The sequence below is a fragment of the Coffea eugenioides genome, chromosome 10 (genome assembly GCF_003713205.1).
Source record: "Coffea eugenioides isolate CCC68of chromosome 10, Ceug_1.0, whole genome shotgun sequence".
Taxonomy (NCBI): domain Eukaryota; kingdom Viridiplantae; phylum Streptophyta; class Magnoliopsida; order Gentianales; family Rubiaceae; genus Coffea; species Coffea eugenioides.
In genome coordinates, this window is record NC_040044.1 from 3,163,810 (window position 1) to 3,184,256 (window position 20,447).

The following is a 20,447-nucleotide window of genomic DNA, read 5'->3' on the forward strand; positions in this document are numbered from 1 at the left end:
TTAAAAATAAAATTATGGATTTGATTGAAAAATAACACCAAATTTTAGGATAATATTTATAAAGTATGAAATATTTGAGGCATATTAATAATTTTGAATAACCTAGATGTCAAAACATAATATTGAAAATGCGTTGATCCCGAGTCATTCAAAACATAATTTGAAAGGTGACGCTTATCAAAGTAGTTGTAGGACCACGTTACTCCTACAAAGACCAGCCAAAACATTAGTTTGGAAGGTGAGTTTTTGGGTGTTTGTATAAAACTTTACTGTAGATCACTGTAGAAGTTGTAAAAAAACTTTGGGAGAATTGTAATTTTGGTCCCCAATCTATAGTGTATGCGCGGAATTATCCCCAATCTATTTCGAAAATCAATTTTGGTCCCCAATCTATTCAATTTTGCACTAAAGTGGACAATTGATGGAATCTTTTCAATTTCAATCGGAACTAAGTCACGTGAGATCACGTGCCAGCACCTAAAACCCCTTTTTCAATTTTTTAATTTCTAAAACACGTTTTTTCTAGTGGTTTGGCTTTTGGCATGGACACTCCTGTCCCTTCAGCCAGATCAATCTCCTCCTCACCAATTCTTTTCCAATCAAAACTCTGAATTAGAGATCCCAAGGCCAAACTCACCACCCGCTGTGCTGGGCCAGAACCAGGGCAAGATCTCCTTCCTATCCCAAATGAAATCAGCTTTGATGGCTGAACCTGCAAGCCTTCGAATCTCTCTGGCTTGAAGCTCGTTGGATCATCCCAAACGTTTGGGTCCCTGTGAACTGCCCATGCATTAACTAGCAAAATTGTGCCTCGCGGAATATTGTATCCCCCAATTTTATAGTCATCGAACGACTCATGATGTGGCACTAGCATTGGTGCTGCTGGGTACAACCGAAGTGTTTCTGAAATAATGTTATGAAGATAAGGAAGATTGGATAGATCATGTTTGTCGACCAATCGATCAGTCTCTACTTGAGCATTCAATTCAGCTCGAGCTTTCTCTAGCACCTCGGGATGGTTGAGCAAAAGAGACAAGGCCCATTCTATAGTCATCGATGAAGTGTCTGTTCCAACCGTAAGCATGACCTACCAATAATATACTAGTGGTTCAATTGAATGCTCATTCCAGTTCAACGGTGAAGAATGACTAATAGGGAAAGAATATACTTACTAGTATAATCCCTTTGATGATTTGGTCCGTATAATCCCTTTGATTTCCAATTATTATCATCTGCTCTTCTCTCTCGGCTGCTTGCTTGCTTGCTTATGAACTAGTACTGCTGCTGCTCCTGTTGTTTGTGCAGGAGAGTTGAACTGGATCCGTCTCTGGCGTTGATTGCAGATTATCTCCATTACTAATGGAGGCAAGAACGAGACTTGGACTTGGAGGCCAAGCTGAGCTTCTTACTCGTGCTGTGGGTTTTGGGGATTTGAAATCGGCGGCCAACAAGAGGAGTAATTTGGATTGTGAGATTACCTCTTTCATGTCTTTGTTTAATAAGACAAAAGGCAAGAAAAAGCTGCAAATATTTAAAAAAACATGTTTTAGAAATTAAAAAATTGAAAAAAGGGTTTTAGGTGCCGGCACGTGATCTCATGTGATTTAGTTCCAATTGAAATTGAAGAGATTCCGTCAATTGTCCATTTTAGCGCAAAATTGAATAGGTTGGGGACCAAGATTGATTTTCGAAATAGATTGGGGATAATTCCGCGCATACATTATAGATTGGGGACCAAAATTACAATTCTCCCAAAAACTTTTGTAAGAAAAATTTTGGGGTGTTTGTAAGATGAATTTTTTTTTCCTTTTCTTTTTTTTTTCTTTCTTTCTTTTTTCTTTTCCTTCCTCCCTTTCTTCCCCTTCTCCCTCCCCCTTCCCTCCCCTGTTCCCTCTCCCGAGACTTCCATGGCAGACTTTCCAGGTGATTCTTTTTTTTTTTTTTTGCTTTTTTTCTGTTCCCTTCTCCCTCCCTCTCCCCTCTCCTCCTCCCCAGCCCTCTCCCTCCCCGCCGCCCCTCCCTCTTCCCCGACGCGATCTGGTCCCGCGCCCCTCCTTCCCCTTCCTTCCGGCCCTCCTCTCCCCTTTCCTCCCCAGCCACCCTCCCTCTCCTCGACGCAATCTGGTCGCCGCCCTCCCCTTCCCCTTCCTTTCCCGCCGCCGCCTCTCCTCTTCCTCCCCTCCCCAGCCAACCTCCCTCTCCCCCGACGCGATTTGGTCGGGACCCTTCCCTCTCACTTTCCCCTTCCCCCGCTGCCCCTCCCCTTCCCCTTTCCTCTCACGCGATCTGGCCGGCAGCTGTGCATTTTTTTTTTTAGCTTTTCTCTCCCTCCCGACCAGACCAGATCGTAGAGCAGAGAGGGGGAGGGTGGCGGAGGAGGGAGAGGGGAAGAGGGGAGGGTGATGGACAGAAAATTTTTTTTGAGGTTACCGGCGCCGGAAGGGGTGGTGGGGGTGGGGGTGGTGGCTGGTGTGGTGGTTGGGTGAGGGAGGAAGAAAAGTTTTTGGGAAATTTTTTGTGTATTTTTGAAGTGTGTAAGTAAAAAACTTTGAAAAGTTTTTTTGGGGTTCCTGTAGCAAAAGTTGTTAAAAAACTAGTAGCTAAAAAACTTGGTAAAAAACTAGGGTGCCAAACAGGTCCATAGTTTGCAATGTGAGCATGAATTGCTAGCGTCAAATGGCCTATCAACCGCACGTCACTTCAATCAACAAGAGCACATGCGCCCCTACATCTGTAGCCTTTTGCCCTATGCCCCGTGCCCGGTTTTACCCGTTCTTTTGGTTTTTCCAGTCAAACCTGGTTTTTAACCTAATTTGACCGAGTTTTTATCAATTCGAGTTTTTAAGTTAACTCGGACCGGATACTTGACTGATTTCCAATTTGATCAGTTGGATCGACCGATCCAATCCGAGTTTAAAAACATGACTGGCAGTGCACGTATATGGGAAATAAAAAAATTTCAAAATAGAAGAGTAATCATGGAAATTTAAGGAAACAATCAGCAATGCAGAAAAGAAGAGAAGTAACCATTTACATAGATGAATATATTGTGCTATCAGTCTGATTTCATTAATAAAAAGAGTATTCCAAATAAATATGGGTCTGTCTAAGGGTAGCTCATAGGGCATTCTTAAGATATATTTCAAGTGTTATTTTTTGAAAGTGTAAAATTAATTAGGAAAAAATAAATAAGTATAAGAGATGGTAGGTAAGATTAAATAGGAAAAAAATATAAAAACGCAAAAGAGGGTAATAATTGTTAGTATGTGCATCTACATGATAAGTTAGATGAATGTTAGGTATATTAACGAGTGTCCTGTGGGCACCCGTTAGAAAAATCCAATAAATATAACTATTGATCTGGCATCCATTGGTGTACTAAGTGTAGGAATCACAATTGGGAGCCAAAGCTGAAACAGTAGGTAGATATAAGGTATATCTTATTAAGGATAAAGAACTCTGATTCAATTAATAAACAGAAAAATTTTTGATGCATTTGAATTAAGCAGAGTTCATAAAAGAACATATTCTATTAGCTAGTAAAAAACGTGCCTGATGTCAATAATGAGGGTAAAAATTTTAGTTAAGTTTCATAAAAATAAGGTAATAAAAGACGTTAAAATCATTACGAAACAGTAAGAAATGAAGGCAAACAAACCCTCATAACATGAGTTGAAGTAAGTAAAAAGACTAATAATATCTGTAACCAACAGTTGCAGGGTAAGTTTTCAATAAAACTATTCATGTAAGTAATATCAATGGTCTAATTGTATTCACAAGTGTGTTAACGAATAAAGTAATTAAAGTTGTAATATATGAACATCATTTATTGGCTGTACATCTACATGCTACCAATAACAAGAAGCCAATTTTCCTAAGTCCAGCAGTGGAATGCAAAAAGACCTGAAAACCACACCAGTTTATCCAATCCATTTCACCGTTAGTAAGGACATAAAAAAGAACACAGGGGCCTCATTGTAAAACAACACTTGAAAGTCAGGACATTATGGTCAAAACAAAGAAACAAGCAAACCGTTCTCAGTCCAATTCCAATAGTCCAAAAAACAACCACTAACCAATGCTAAAGTCTAAAACCCCTTCCAAATTGACCAAAACACTCACCTACTTATGGTGTCCACAGGGGGCCATGAATTACTATTCACAAACTCAACTTCCCCATTTTTTGTTAGGGATTAGAGATATACAGCCCAAACTCCAAAACTCTAATCGCAAAAGATTTTATAAAGCGATCAAAAAATAGGGACAGAGATATATTTAAACTGTGGATATGTTTGTAAGTAGTACTATTAGAATATTAGATATATTAGATCAACTTTTTAGTCTTTTTGTGGTTAAACACACAAAAGCAATACGTGCATTATGGATAAAAAATTGTGTATGTTCATGATTAGGAGAGTTCCATCTTTTTATAATACTATTGAAGATCAAATTTACCAATTATTTTCTGTAGATATCTATCTTTCTATCTATTCCTATCTAATTCTCTAACCATAAATGTTACAACTGCTTTAGCCATGAAATCTTGAAAAAAAAAAGAAGAAAAACTTAGCAGCCCTGGAGCTGACTTTTATCTCCAAATCCATTACTAATGTGAAATAGAAACCAAGAGAATCCAAATGAATAAATGATCAAAGAAAAATATAACTCAAAAGAAAGGCCATAACATAATAAAACAAAGAAAAGAGGAAAACCCCAAAACATGCGAAAATAATGGCATGGCCCATGGCAAATCCAAAAGCACAAAGTCGAAGTGAGCCCAATTATGCATTCCTACAGCCGGTTCTTATGCCCAACGATCAGAGTTGCGCTAATAAAAGTCAATCCCGAATAAGACCACTTCAATATTAAGGATTGCGGAATATTCAACCTTTACGTTCAAAGTTTCAAACATGACTCCAAACCGCTCAGGTCCGCTCTTACTCTCCCAGCTATAAATACCCCAAATCTCCGCGCTTCTGCATCCATTGCAAGCATAACCATGAATCAACAACCAAATCACCTATATTTTGAGCTGGTAACTTTGTTCTTTTTTTGCGGGTTTTAGTCGATTTTTGGGTTCGAGATGGATTGTAGAAAAGCAGCGATTCTTGTATTGGTTTTTGTCATTTTTGTTGCCATCATGGTCCAAGTTCATGTGGAGGCAGCGAGGTTGTTGACAGAGGAAGACTTCGCTGGTGCCAATCACTTGGATAAATTTCCTTCGGTTTATGCAAAAGCAAGAGACACGATGTCGCATTGGCTTGAAAGGTTGGCTTCTAGACCTAGCCCTAGAGGACCTGGTCATTAAGCTTAAAAGCTTGGCCAGCAAGTATTTAGGGAGCGGTTCGGCCATGCAAGGACAATGACAACCAACACTAGTATATTTTGGTAGTTTTTACCAATTAGAGAGTGTCTACGACTCTATTTTTTTTTTTTTTGGTTATTTGATTCTTTCTTTCTTTGATGTTCTTTGGTGTCTTGTTACACTATGAAATCTTAATGCATAGATGTATATTTCTGACTTTTCCCCTCGAAGTGGCAGTTATAATGATAGATATTTTTTTTCCTTAATGCTTTCTTTCATTTCTTTTGCCCTTGATCAATGGTTCAAGCTTTCTACAATAGCAATGCCATGGATAACTCTGGTGTTCCAGTTCATCATATGCAAAAAACATGAAAAAAATTTTCTGCACATTTCATGAGGGCTTCCTTAGTTTGCAGACACTTCGATCAACAAATTAGAAAATTTTCTGATGATGGATCATGAGTTGGCTCCATGAGACAGTGTAGTGCAGCTTTTATAGAAGTATTCCTCACAAAACATGGATTATCATTTTCTAGAAGATACTATCACGGATTATCATATCCTGCAACATACTATCGTGGTGAAAACTTCCGTCTACTCCATAAAGTTGTATTCTTTTAAGGGTTCTCTGTCTATAATATGTACCTTTAAGCCACTGGTGAAGTGGGATGAAATATTTAGAGCAAATTATCCGGTTGGTCACTAAACTTTTGCGATCGTCGAGTTTTGGTCACTCAACTATTAAAAGTCTGATTTTAGCCACTAAAATGTATAAAGTTAAAACGCGAGGCCATTCTGTTATATTTGGCCGTTAAGTTCGCAAATCTGTCTCTCCGCGCGATTTCCAAGACAAAAGGCAGGGTCAATTTAGGAAGTTCAAATGAATTAAAAGCTGACGAGCAAAGTGGGGACATAAATATAACTGGAACTAAGCAAAAAATACGCAGTCAAATTGGGAGTTGAAGAAGCAAATAGTACAGACACTACTACAAAAATGTCGTTTAATGACATTTAAAAGCGTCATTATAGCTCGATGTAATGACGTTTGATCTATAATAACGCTCAGCTAGAAACGTCGTCCATTCCAGCGTCACTATAAGTTCATGACAGTATAAGCGTCACTATAAGTTCATGACAGTTATACGAGTCCTAATTTGTAGTTCTATTGGCATTTATAAACGTTATTATTTATCGTTTTAATGACACTTTTAAATGACAAGAAATGCTAGAGAACAGCTAAGGTTATATGAATCTAAAGTGATACTCGATGCCTGTCATATATTGGATCTATCATGACGCTTCTATTATGTAAGTACAATAAGATATTATGACACATTTGCCGTATAAGTAGAATGAAATATTATGACACTTTCATGGTGTACTAGATCGGATTGTTCTGACACTTGTTAACATGAAATTTTGTGAATATTATGAACCGCAAAACTCGAAGTGGTGACACTTTTAAGTGTCAATACATCATATTGCATTAGCCCTGTATCCCATCCGAGGTTTTATACCTAAAAGCAGAATCACATTTCATCCTGCCTACACAATATAGATTATACTTTTTGGAATAATAAAGTTATTACTACCACCTTATAAAGGAAAACCAAGCCGATTTACATTTTCATAGTAATTCACTACAACAAAAATGCCCTTTAACGGCATTTAAAGGTGTCAGTATAGATAATATAATCTGACACTTTACTTTTCCTCACACCTAGGACGAGTGTCGTCCCTTCCAATGTAGGGATAGGTATGTAGTATTCAAATGTGTCAGGAAAACTGTGTTGTTATAACATCTCATCTGCCAACGAAAATTCCTTTTCTTGATAATCGAAAGTGTCAGGATAGCTATAATCAGTAATAAGTAGGAGTTTTTTTTAACGGAGTTATGCTGACACTTTTAATTGCCAGAAGTTTTTTTTTTTTTGATATAGAAGTAACCTGCAGGTAGTGCTCCTTGCTATACATTCCGTCAGTCAAAAAACCCAAAGGACATGTAAAATTATCCCAAAGAACAGAATGCATATAGTAATCTAAAAGCAAAAGTCAATGCTCAAATATAATTTTTTGAACTAAAAGTTAGTAACAAATACAAACTTGAAAAATTCCCTAACAAGTATAATTTGCTGAACTAAAAGTCAGGTAACATAATTGTACAACATTAGCAACGATCCGCGAGAGGTACAGTATATATATATATATATATATATATAGTACATTGTTTGGGCGCCTATAAAGCAGGATATTAAAACCGAGCAACCCATACTGTCAGTGAACTAATCAAAGTGAAGTCAAATCCATGAATTTCTGTCTAATGTGATAATTGTCCGCACCAGTAAAGTACTTTACGGGCATTTTCTTTGAACATTAGAAGCTCCATGTTCCTCAAACCTGTTAATCGAGAGATAAAACAGACTGAAAATGGGGAGGAAAAAAGGAGAAAAGTTGAATATTGAAAGGTAAAGTGGATGTAAAAGCTTACTCAGATTTTGAAAACCACATTTGCTGAAAGGAACCAAGTGACGCCAATATACTCCCACCTATCCAAACACTGAATGCGACAAGTTAGTCAACGCGCAGCATACTGACATGCATCTAAAGCAACGTCGCTTCTGAATGCAAAGAAATGTCCACTTCAATCATAAGCAAAAGCAAATTGGTCTAAACATGCAAATTTGGAGGAAGCACCGAGGCACATCTAGACTATATCGTAAGTAAACATATCAAATACTGTAAATTTTTGTATTTGGAGAAATCCAGCAATTTGCTGACTATAACAAAGTTAATTCTCCTAAAACATCATTTAAATGTTACACGTAAAATTATTGCATAAATTTGCCCTGTAAATTGTATTCTTCCCCATTCAAATTCTCTTACCTTTCGTTTTTAAACATCCCCAAATAAAAATTCAGAAAAAATCAAAGCATATAATTTCTTAAGCACATTTTGCCAGTAAATGAGACTCAGAAAAGAACCACCACATTTCTGCATTAAGCTGTAGAACAAAACTAAATGCCCAGACTGTAGGAACTAACTACCCAGAACATTTTATTTTCCTCACAAGATGAACTCAGATGAGCAAAGTCAATGGCATGACAAGTACTATGAAATCCAACTCCCAGCTAAACAAGTTTGGGGTTGGGGTTGGGGTTGGCCCTCAGTGAAACAAAATGAAAACCCCACTGACAGCAACCTATTCAATTAGTATGCCAACAATCATGTATAGTATATATCCATTAATACAATTTAACTTCGCAATTGGGCATAATTCTACAAGATCCTCAAAATCACGACCACTAATGAAAAGCTTGGTAGCTAATAGAAACAAGGTACAAAGAACCTTCACTTCTCAAAAGCACCAATTAGTCCCATGAAAAGTAATGATGAGAAGAGGAGACCAACCTTGGGAGTAACTGCTATATGCTCACGAAGCCAAGTATTATATACATAATAAGAAAGACAAATGCGAAAGGTACAAGTTCACAAGTTGTGAAGATGCTAACCAAGATTTCCAAGTTGATAAAACCTGTACGATGTGGTGCTTGATTACATATTACCCATCATGAATGAATACACAAATACACATCCATGGAAGCATACAATTTCTTGCTAAGTCTTAAGTCACAATGCCAAAAACGAAATTTCATGAAAAATATAGAACATGCACAGTAGACAATTCTCTTAAAGAAAAAAGCTCCTCCCAGCTTTCTCATGGCTTTCAACAGCTAGATTTGAGGGATAATGCATGTGGATTTCCCAGCAGAGACATACAGATATCAAAAGAGTGGATGCACCGAAAAGGCAATAAGTGAGTGAGTGTGTGTGTGTTGGGGGGGGGAGAGAAAGAGAAAGATTTCACTAATAACCTTTATGTCTCCGAACTTGGATGTTTGCAATACAAAAAAGGACTCGGATGATTTACTCCTTTTCCTGATCCTTCGTCTGATCTGTCGGAGTAACAAGAGACCTAAGAACACCCGGACTTCTTAAATATTAGCTAGAGAAAAGTTATGATCTTTTCCCACCTGGAAGCTTTAATTTCATCTATTAATTACCACCTCATACTTGCCAACAACCATAATCACAACACTCATCCTCTTATACCAACCACAAAGTCCAATAAACCCAATCTCCTGCAAAGCAGAAGCAAAAATGCAGCTGCAAAGCAGAAGCAACTTCTTTAATTCATAAAACAGAGTACAAAATCAACCCATTTTAGTACTCAACTTCCAATTCTGCGTGCCCATACAAAAGCTCCAATTAGCTTGCTGGATAAACTAAATCAACCCCAAAAACTAGTGGCAAAACGCATCTAATTTAATGTTTTCTAAGTTTGTTGGGTAGGTTTGTCTAATGAGGGAAAGAAGCAGAAAATATGGTCAACATTTTACACTACCAACGACAACAACCAAAATTTTCCAACCGCTGGTCAATTTTTGTTCAACTCTCCCCCTGCCAAGTCCAGCCGTAGCTGGGTTTTGTGCAAAAAATGGTTGAGAAGTAGCAAGTCCTTCCCAAGCCGGCCAAGAGTCAGATGATGCAATTAATCTAGGGGATTCATGATGAAAGGCAAAAATTTTTAACAATTTTTTCCCCCAAGTTAAAAATTAGGGCAATAAATTTCTACGGATGAAAAGATTAATCATGTAAATAACCATAAAATTACACCCTAAATGCAGATTCGACAAGAATGCAGGTAAAAATTTTTAGAAAAAAAAACAGGCTTAGGGCCAAAATATTTGCAAATTATTTTAGAGAGAGAAGAGAGGGAAAGAACTAACCTTCGCTGTAGACACTTGGAGAATTACTTGGTCTTCATGCCAGAGAGCCATGGTACTTCACCGGTCTTCAATCGTCGGAGAGATTGAGATTGCAGTAGTGAGGTGGAGGTAGAGGTAAGAGTGGGCGTCTGAGTGAAAGTGAGGTAGAGGTGATTTGTGAGAGAGTTCAACACTTAGAAAAGCTTTGTTTTGCTTCTCACGGTAAAAGACAATTAGACGAGAGTCCGCCACTTTTTTTGCCTTGAATTTTAAAATTTTCGTCACTTTTTTTTCTCACATTTTCTCAAGTGTCACGCTAGATAGTCTAAAGGTACATTATTATGTTTATATTAGATAAAATAAAAAGAATTTATAGTATATATTATTGAATTAATAATAAGTGTCATGATAGGATTACTATAATGACACAAATTAGAAAGTGTCCTTATAGACATGTCAGGAAAAGCCATTTTTGTTGTAGTGATTACTGCAATACAAGTAGCCAAAATGGTGCAAAAGTACAGCATCCAAGCAACTGACATTGCTGCTATGTCAACAAATTACATGCCAATTCAGAGATTCTTCAAAAGTTATGAGTATTACAGTAGCATTGCCAATACATATCAAAGAAGCAATAGTTCAACAAGAACTCAACAAAAAATGCATTGACAATGTCTTCAAAAAATAGCCATTTGACCCAAGGACGATCCTTTAGTTTTCTTCAAGAATCACCTACAAGTGTCATAAACCAAGAAATAGAAGTTACAATCACATCTACAACTCTTCTTTTACAGTTTTAATGTTAGAAAATAAATAAAAACTAAGTTAACCAAATTATAAATATAAGATAAAAAGATTACCAGGTTTATTGGCCAAGCAATAGCTACTCCAATTGCATCTCCAATCTTGAGAAAATTATGGTATGGCCTCATTAGCTCTTCATCATTCTCCACAGGCACATTCACATGAACTTCACACCAATGTGATCCCAAAGGTATGTCACCAACTTCAGCAGTTGGATCCAAATTTCTAACCACTCCAACAGCACAAATTTTGGACGAATCAACCATGCTTCTTATTGTAACTTTATCCCCAACCTTGAAAACAAATTTTATAAAACATATAACCACATATAAGAGAGCAAGTCTTGAACAGATATTCAATACACAGTACCACAAGAACCAACCCAAAATGACAGCCACAACAAATACCAAAACCAAAGTGCAGTCCATTACAATCAATAATGATATCCAAAACAAGAATCTCAACAATTAACATATAGCAATTACAAACATGTTCATGAAAACCATTTGTGAATGCAGCATCTAAAGAAGGTCATAATTGAACTGTTTATTACTTTTATTGGCCGAGAAATAGCATTTGATGACTGTGAAGTATGTCTTTGCGAAGATGGCGAAATTTGTCCTTGTGATCTTCCTTGTTGAATTGATTCTAGTTGCTGAATTCTTCGCTCCATTTTTGACATCGCAGCGCTTTGTTCCATAACCAAGCGAAAACATGTTGAACGACTTGGTATATCGCCCCACAAATCAGATTGTGTAACTCCTAAACCATATGTACGAACTCTTCCACTCCTTTCTTCACCCATTACTTTTGCATACACGTCATTCCTACCCACACTATCTTCTTCTCCTTCTGGAAGTTGATTTTTTAAGCTTTCCATCTCCTCCTAAAATTAACAATTCAAAGTTACTACATTCTCATTCTTATCGTAACAGAAAAAGCCTGTTATGAATGAAGTGAATAAGCAGCAACAACATACCATTTTTTCCCCAACTTCATAACTAGATGGCACTCCATTAGAATTAGTGTAGCATATGGTGAACATATCTGCTCTAGAGAGAGAATGCCCAACCTCTTTTTCCTACATATAATAGTACATCCCAAGAATATATCAGAATGAAAAATTAGATGTTGTTATCAATTTATATATTATACCTTTTCTACTCGAACTTGAGCAAATGGCTTTTTCCCTGTACTATGATTCATCTTTTTCTTCTCTCGGTGCTCCTTGTTTGTTGCAGATATTCTCTACATAGTTAAACATAACAAAAAATAGTTAAGTATAGGCAAACAGAAAAAATGATCATGACTATGTGAGCATTTCATACCTTTGACTCTTCGGAAAGCCATTTAGTCAAAATATTTCTCCATTGCTGTGGAAGAACTCGTTTTGGTCTTTTAAGCACTTGACTTTCAATTGACTCATTTGGATTGAAATAAGTTTTCTTGAGAGCATGCTTCCAGCTTCTCCATTTCTTTCCTACTGATTGCTTAACTCGTTCTTCTATGCGAACAGGGAGATCAAATTTTTCCTGTAATATTGAACACTCAATTAAAAGAGAACAAGCATTCAACTAATGTAGTAGGTTCAAGAAATGGATACCTTTACTACATCTATCATGTCATTCTTTAAAGACTTGGGAACTTTACGCCAATTATCAATGTCAATTGGTGCATATTTTCCAATTCTTGCCAATGCTCCCAAAAATTCATTGAATTTGCTTCTATTTGTACCAACTGGCTCACCAAGTGTATTGAATTTCACTTTAATTCGCTTGTCAGTACCATGTCTACCCCAAATGTGTCTCATATAAGTTGGTCCCCGAGTTTTCTTATGCTCCTGATCATCATCAGAACCACCACCTGCAAGTATAATAGACAATTATGACATATATTATGAAATAGAAACTATTGTTATAGATTATATCTAACTGAAATATTAAGTAATTAGTAATTAATAACATACCAGTGCCTTCCTCATTTTCCAAATTTTCAGGATCTTCATCATGCAATTGAAAGCTCCTTGATCCTCGATAGCTTTTTCCTCCTCTTGTTCTCGCCATATTTGTATAACTACAATTTTAAATTCATAACAGAAAGTGTACAGCTAATAGCATATTAACATGTAATAAACAGCAAAGCATAAAAAATTTAAGCAAGTAGATACACCACAATTCAATACATGAAAAGCAACCGAATTTACTGGACATTAAAGCGAAATGAAAAGATAACATTCATTTAATTTATATAAGATACCCAAAGATCATCCCTTGGAACTAGATGCCACTCTAGTAGTATCAACTATTTCTCCTATGACACCTTCTCGAACCCAATTAATATCATCAAATGTATCTCTTTGATGACTACTTGAAGGCTGACTTTGCAAGTACATCTCAACATCTATGGGATCCATCTTCAAATCATCTCGTGGTACAGTTGGAATAACAACATTCCACCCCTTATCCAAAGGATCCTCCACGTAAAATACTTGTTTCACTTGGGATGCAAGAACGAAGGGTTCATGGTGGCGCTTCACATTCATAAAATTCACAAGTGTAAACCCATCATCATCTTGTTTCAATCGTTTCCCCTTAGAGACCCAATCACAGTCAAACAAAACCACTCTTCGACCTCCACCATAGTCCAATTCCAGAATATCCTTTAAGACACCATAATAGGCCAAGTCACTTGAAACCGGATTCATATCCTTGGTGCTTGCGAAACTTGATGTTATTGCAGTAACAATCACCCCACTATTCTGATTTTTTCTTTTGCTCTCCAAATATTTTGTATGAAATCTAAAACCATTCACAATGTATCTCTCATACTTCAAACCCACAACATTTGGACCCTTGGCCAATAATCTCAAATCTTTTGAGATAACTTCATTCTCGGGTAGAAAATCATCCACCTATGCAAAATAAAAAAGTAAATTAATAAAATAACTGTACAGAATTTGGACAGCTAAAAGCACAATGATACTTTGTATATTAACTCACATGGCTGTCAAACCAATTTGCAAATGTCTCACTATGAATCCGCTCCTTTTCATGTTTTGAACTACGCAAATGCTGCTCTTCAACCAATTTACGATGTTGGCTTCATCAATTACAATAGTCAATCAACATAGTTGTCTATATACATCCATCATTATTAAAAGATGATTAGTTTTATACAACAAGTATGGAGTACAATTACTTACTTGATATATGGATCCATGGCTTCACAATTGAATATCACATATTGATGTGCCTTTTTTATGGTTTCATCATCCATTACAACTGAATTTCCTTTTCCTAATGGCCGACCTTGTATAGAAAAAATCTCAAGTCCTTCAGTTGAACTTTCACCTCCATCTTCATTTCTACTTGATCGATTGAACTTAGTTGTCACTTCATCAGACAAGTAGAGAGAGCAAAATGTCAAGCACTCATCAACTAGGTACCCCTCTGCAATTGAACCTTCAGGCCGACTTCTATTTCGTACATAATTTTTCAAAGTGCATAGGTACCTAAGACAATTACAAATGTAGTAAGTGATTAATAATGATACTCACATAGCAATAAAATAGAAATTATAAAGTTATAAAAGTTACCTTTCAATCGGATACATCCAACGATAATGTACTGGACCAGCTATCCTTGCTTCGGTTGCTAAATGAGTGGTCAAATGCACCATTATAACAAAAAAAGATGGTGGAAACACGCGCTCTAACTGGCATAGTACAACAGCAATTTCCTTTTCCATACGAAGCAGTTCCCGAGGACAAAGAGCTTTACAACATAAATCTCTAAAGTATTTGGACAGCTTTATCAACGGAGACCGCACCGATTTTGGAAGAAGTTTTCTATAACAGAGTGGTAACAGTTGCTGCAATAATATGTGATTGTCATGACTCTTAAGTCCGGTTAGCTTGGAAGGTTTCAAATGCACGGACTTTGAAATTGTGGCTGAATAACCATCCGGTACTTTAACCTTTTTCAGAATTTTACAGAATAACTCTTTCTCCTTCTTATCCAAATAGAAACATGTTGGAGGCAAGTATGCTCTCCCAAACTCATCTGTAATAGGATGAAGACCTGCTCGTATGCCCATTTCTTCCAAATCATGCCGTACACCAAGGTTATCATACTTGCCATCCACATTCAATAATGTTCTAACTATTGTCTCACATACATTTTTTTCAATATGCATGACATCAAGACAATGACGTAACAAATTGTTCTTCCAATATGGCAAGTCAAAAAAAATGCTTTGTTTCTTCCAGTTAAAGGGTAATTCAGGGTTATCATTGACTGCCTTCCCAAATTTGATTTTATAAGACCTCAACTCCTCCAAGATCATATCACCTGTCAAGCGAGGTGGTGCAACTCCATGTTCTTTTTTTCCATCAAAGTGACGTTTATCTTTTCGATATGGATGCTCCTTTTCCAGAAATCGCCGATGACCCATGTAACATTGTTTTGAACCATGTCTTAAATGGTGTGAAACGGTGTGCTTATGACATACTGGACATGCTAAATAACCTTTAGTACTCCAACCAGATAAATTAGCATAACCAGGAAAATCACTAATGGTCCAAAGTAAAGCAGCATGCATCTGAAAATTTTCCTTTGATGATGCATCATAAGTAGTCATACCTACATCCCACAATTCCTTCAACTCAGCTATAAGAGGTTGAAGGTAAACGTCAATGTTATTCCCAGGTGCATATGGGCCAGGAATGAGTAGTGACAACATAAAGTATGGCTGCTTCATGCACATCCATGGTGGCAAATTATAAGGCATCAGTACTACCGGCCATGTACTATGGTTCACATTCATAGATTTAAATGGATTAAATCCATCAGAAGCTAAACCCAATCTGACATTACGAGGATCTTTTGCAAATTCGGGATTTTGGTAATCAAATGATTGCCAAACCGGAGTATCTGCAGGATGTCTTATGCGACCATCCTTAGTATGACCCTCGACATGCCATTTCATGAAAGATGCTGTTTTAAATGACATGAACAGACGCTGCAATCTGGGTTTAAGCGGAAAGTGTCCACAAAACCTTGTGGGGAACCTTTCTTTTTTCACCAGTAGGATCATCCTTTGTTCCTTCCCACCGTAGATGCTTACAAGTGTCACATTTTATCTTTGATTCATCTTTTCCCCAATACAATGTGCAATCATTAGGACATGCATCATATTTTTCGTATCCAAGTCCTAGTTCTTTCATTATTTTTTTTGCTTCATAATAAGAATTGGGTAGATTTACACCTTCTGGGAGTGCTTGCCTCAACAAATCAAGAAGTGTATTAAATACAGAATCGGGCATTTTGCTGAGACATTTAATATGTAACAAGCGGACCAGAAAAGATAGTTTAGAGAATTGCGGGCAATCTGGATAAAGGGGCTGCTTCGAATCATTTATTAAATTGTAGAATTTTTCTGCGTCAATATTCGGCTGTTCTGTTTCTAATCTTTCTCCCACATCTAGGTTCTGGTTTAGAACTCCTACTGCATCTTGTAACAACCCCTGCATATCATCTATGGGATTGAGTGGTGGAACTTCATTTGATGAGCCATGTGAAGATGTATGATGCAAATTCGAAGATAGCTCTCCATGAGCTAACCATTGAGTATATCCCTTAATAAATCCTTTCCATATCAAGTGTGATTTGGCCTGCTCTCTCGTGACAAATACCCCATTCCCACACCTAATGCATGGGCATAAAATCATCTCCCCTATACTTCCATTCGTAAATGCAAAATCAAGAAAATCTTCTAAACCAGCTTTATACTCATCACTTGATCGTGACATACTCATCCATCTTTTATCCATGTTCACATAGATTCTATATTAAAAAAAAAAGCTTCATTAGCATCTACAAGATAGTTCTACCTAAACTATTACTGATTTTTGCATAAAATATTTACTTAGATAAGAAAACTAATTTCAATGAGATTAATAGAAGACACAAATCACTCACGGAATATCTTCTAAAGTAAAGATACCAAAAGTATCAAAACAGAATGTTAGCACCAATCCAAGTGTTCTAGACATATCAGAACACAATGTTCACATATCCAGGTGTTCTAGACATTTGAGTAATAAGAACTAATCCAAAAGTATCAAAACAGAATAATATCGAAAGGAAAGACATCAAAAGTTCAATTCCAGATTGTAACACACAAACTATAAAACAAGATGGTAGGCACAAAAGAATAACAGTCTACGGAATTCAAAATTAGTCCAATAATGTAGCCAATATCAATTTGAGATAGAGAACTTTGACAAAATATTAGCAACCAAACTAATCAGCAATAGAAGTTCTACCCAATTGAAAATAACTGCCACGAACTTTAATATATTGGTAACCTAAGAGTTGCAGAAACTTAATGTATTATTTTGGTTACCAACAACTCCAATTTGCTCAAAGTGGAAAGGGAATCAATGATCCGTGCTCGCTAGATGGAATCGAAGATGATGGCCGCTACAAACTTGAAACTGCATTGATGGAATAAGCTTGACTTAGTAACCGCTTTTTTTTAGTCACAAAAAGAATATTATATTATGAAAATGAAGCCTGAAGAGGCAGAACAAAATGATAGAACATGATCCCATATAGTTGTGGTATGCATTAAGCAGAAGAGATGTCAGTACTCAAAAAAAGAAAAATACATTTACGTCAAAAAATTATTGAGCAGTTATGAGTAATTTATCATCACATATGAAGCTTATTGAGTAAAAAGAAGTTTCTAATGTCTAGTACGCAGACCAACTTTTTCAATATTACTATTACGCATGAAAGGGGAAGGAAATTAAACTCTATAAAATGCAAGAATGGTCAAACTAGACTTCATTTTGGCCATCATATGCAAATCTTGGCATCACGCATGACCTATGCTTCAACTATATAAATAACTGAAACCTGATGCTACTGTGTTAAACTTCTCTGTATCGCTAGTTCTTATAACTTCTGAGCACAAGGAAAAAAAAAGTTTTGGTTCATTAGTTGCATTAATAAAAAAAAAATCTGGTAATGGGAAAGGTGGAACATGGGCAAGAGAAGGAACAATCTCAGCAACCAATTTGTTTATTGACCCCATATAAGTTGGGCAAATTTCAGCTATTTCATAGGTAAATCCTCTTCTCTGCATTCATTCCTTGGTCCGTCCATTCACTGGGCCCATCAATTCCAGGTATGAAATCTATTTTGTGACCAATCCAGTTAAACTAACAATGGTAAACTCAAGACCGTTTTCAGCCCCCTCAGCATAGATCTTTTTTTTTCGGAAACAAAAATACATCTTATGGAGAACCCCATTAGGTGGTCTCTATTTTGCTAGTTATCAGACGAAAGGCGAAAGAATTCTTCAAGGCGAAAGGCCAATCATGCAAATTGTCATCGGCTTTATCGGATTCCCATCCATATCTACTCTTCCTGCTATTTCGTCTTCCCCAAATCCTTAACCCTCCGTCACCCACCTTGCTCCTACTCCATTTCCCATGCGTTCCCGGAGAAGAAATAAAGTAATAAAAAAAGCTATCAATTTTGTTGAAAATGTATAGGTTACCTGGTAGTAATCTTCCTTCAGATGGCGATTTTCAATGAACACCGTAGCTCCACTGTTGCTAAAAACCCAGATACCAATTCCCGTTCAAACTCCATGCTAAAAACTCCATGCTGTTGTTGATTATGCTACCTTCTTAAAGGTTTACCTGTTTGTCTTCAAATTGGAGAGAGTTAAAAATCGGGTGGAAGAAAGAGAAAGAAACAAGGGATTCGGTGGTGAGAGGGGTGAAGGATTTAGGTTTTTTACAGAGAGTTTATTTGATTGAGGGCTTTAGGAGAGAGCACTGGGATGAAAAAAGAGTAAAGTACATTGGATTCATTGGAGTAGTTAGAATATTTCCCCCAAAAAAATGGCGCTGAAGTGTAGCGCCATTCTTTTTCCCGCTTTTGTTTTTCATTTTTTACTTCCATTTGGATAAGTTAGAGTGATACGATGTCGTACTCGTCATTTCCTTTTTGTCACGTTAATGACGTTCCTTACTGCATGTTACATTAACTTGCTGTTGTGACACTTTTAGAAAAATGTCATATTAAGTGTGTGACTAAAGGTGCTTTTTGTAGTAGTGAGATTAAGAGGGCCCTCCAAATCTAATGCTCGATCGAAGCTTTTCTCTTCATCCCCTTCAATCACCTCAACCACCTTCTCAAGTCACCAGTCAAAGAAGGTGAAATCTCCCCTGCTGTCAGACTCTTGGTGTAGCAAGATGAATAGTTAGATTGCCGTTCAAACCCCAGATGCGCTCCACAAGCACTTTTAAAGCTTGGGCTTCTCATATAATCTCCGTAGCCCGTGCCTGCACCATATGGGTCTGGACAGGGAACAACAATCTCTTCTTTAGCAGATTCTGTTGCGGCCATGTAATTAGGCACCACACTAGTCATGCCTCTGGATTGTTGGTGCAAGCCACCACCGCTGTACTGGTGGTAATTAGACCTCAGTGTTGGGGTTTGAGCTGTATGACCGCATCTTTCTTCCACTGCAGCATATCTAGGACTGGCAGAGCAGACTTGGAGAGGCCTTGTTTTGGACGGAGAAGGTGTGACAGGAGAGTGGAGAGATAGAGCTTGTTGGGTCGACCTATGAAGAGGGGAACAAGAGGTACAAGTGGATGTTGAACTTCCTATATTGACCCTGCCTTTTGTCTTGGAAATCGTGCAAAAAGACATATCTGCGAACTTAACGGCCAAATGTAACAGAATGGCCTCGCGTTTTAACTTTATACATTTTAGTGGCCAAAACTAGACTTTTAATAGTTGAGTGATCAAACTCGACGATCGCAAAAGTTTAGTGGCCAACCGGATAATTTGCTCTCATATTTATTACGATGGCTCTAAGATCAATTCTATCAAATTTTTTATGTGGATATCTATTTTTGTCTATCTATTTTTATCTTATTAAATGTCCAAACTTTTATTTATTTTGTTTAGGATTAAGTCTCCTACTTATTATTGTTACGACATGTTATAGTAGCTTGAATATTGTTGTTAAGAAACAATCACATTTCATATTTTTGTCTCCATTTATTATTATTATTATTATTATTATTGTAGACACCAAAATTTTATCATTTTTATTTATTTTTTAGTTAAATTTTATTTAATTTTTATTTATTTGTTTCACTTCTATTTCTTAAAAAATCATTTTTAGAAAAATCAAAAAAGGAAAGAAAAGAAAAGCAAAAAAGAAAAAAATCAAATACAGTTTTTGAAAAAAAAAGGGGCAGCCAATGCACGCGCACCAGCCAGCCTCCATGGCTTCGTACAAGAAGCCATGGAGGATCAAGAACAAAATTGCAGAGGCCATTTTTGGCCTCCAAATGCACTTGTTTTTGTTTTTTCTTTTTCCCCAGCCATTTGCCACCTCATGCCCTTAATCTATATCAAGATCTTTCTAGAAAAATGCCATCGAATGGCTCAAATTTTCTGAAAAAACCCAGCCTTCATCCTCACCTTTGAGGTGAGGGTTTAGGGCTTGTGGGTTCCTATAAAAGGGATAGAAACGAAGCC

General features: G+C 36.9%; 2 protein-coding genes and 1 long non-coding RNA gene across 3 annotated transcripts; all 3 read right to left on the reverse strand.

Annotated features, from left to right (window-relative positions):
• Window positions 1-499: 499 nt before the first annotated feature.
• On the reverse strand, window positions 500-1,354 carry LOC113749238 (cytochrome P450 81D1-like). The gene is made up of 2 exons (XM_027292924.1): window positions 1,280-1,354; window positions 500-1,087 (listed from the first exon to the last, which is right to left on the reverse strand). Exons 1-2 carry the CDS (start codon window positions 1,352-1,354, stop codon window positions 500-502), a joined length of 663 nt encoding a protein of 220 aa, XP_027148725.1.
• Window positions 1,355-7,423: 6,069 nt separating this feature from the next.
• On the reverse strand, window positions 7,424-10,279 carry LOC113749877. Its single transcript, XR_003464594.1, has 3 exons — window positions 10,093-10,279; window positions 7,794-7,862; window positions 7,424-7,702 (listed from the first exon to the last, which is right to left on the reverse strand). It is a non-coding gene; the product is annotated as an uncharacterized LOC113749877 (long non-coding RNA).
• A 2,859-nt stretch (window positions 10,280-13,138) lies between these two features.
• On the reverse strand, window positions 13,139-15,885 carry LOC113749239. The gene is made up of 4 exons (XM_027292925.1): window positions 14,471-15,885; window positions 14,078-14,386; window positions 13,875-13,974; window positions 13,139-13,786 (listed from the first exon to the last, which is right to left on the reverse strand). Exons 1-4 carry the CDS (start codon window positions 15,883-15,885, stop codon window positions 13,139-13,141), a joined length of 2,472 nt encoding a protein of 823 aa, XP_027148726.1.
• Window positions 15,886-20,447: the final 4,562 nt, after the last annotated feature.

Excerpts from the sequence above, each read along its gene's own strand:
- LOC113749238 (XM_027292924.1), bottom strand. The coding sequence starts at position 1,354 with ATGGAGATAATCTGCAATCAACGCCAGAGACGGATCCAGTTCAACTCT. Across the intron at positions 1,088-1,279 it reads AAACAACAGGAGCAGCAGCA|GTCATGCTTACGGTTGGAAC; the intron begins GTACTAGTTCAT and ends TATTATTGGTAG.
- LOC113749239 (XM_027292925.1), bottom strand. The coding sequence starts at position 15,885 with ATGTCATTTAAAACAGCATCTTTCATGAAATGGCATGTCGAGGGTCAT. Across the intron at positions 14,387-14,470 it reads TGGATGTATCCGATTGAAAG|GTACCTATGCACTTTGAAAA; the intron begins GTAACTTTTATA and ends TAATTGTCTTAG. Across the intron at positions 13,975-14,077 it reads GCCATGGATCCATATATCAA|CCAACATCGTAAATTGGTTG; the intron begins GTAAGTAATTGT and ends TAATTGATGAAG.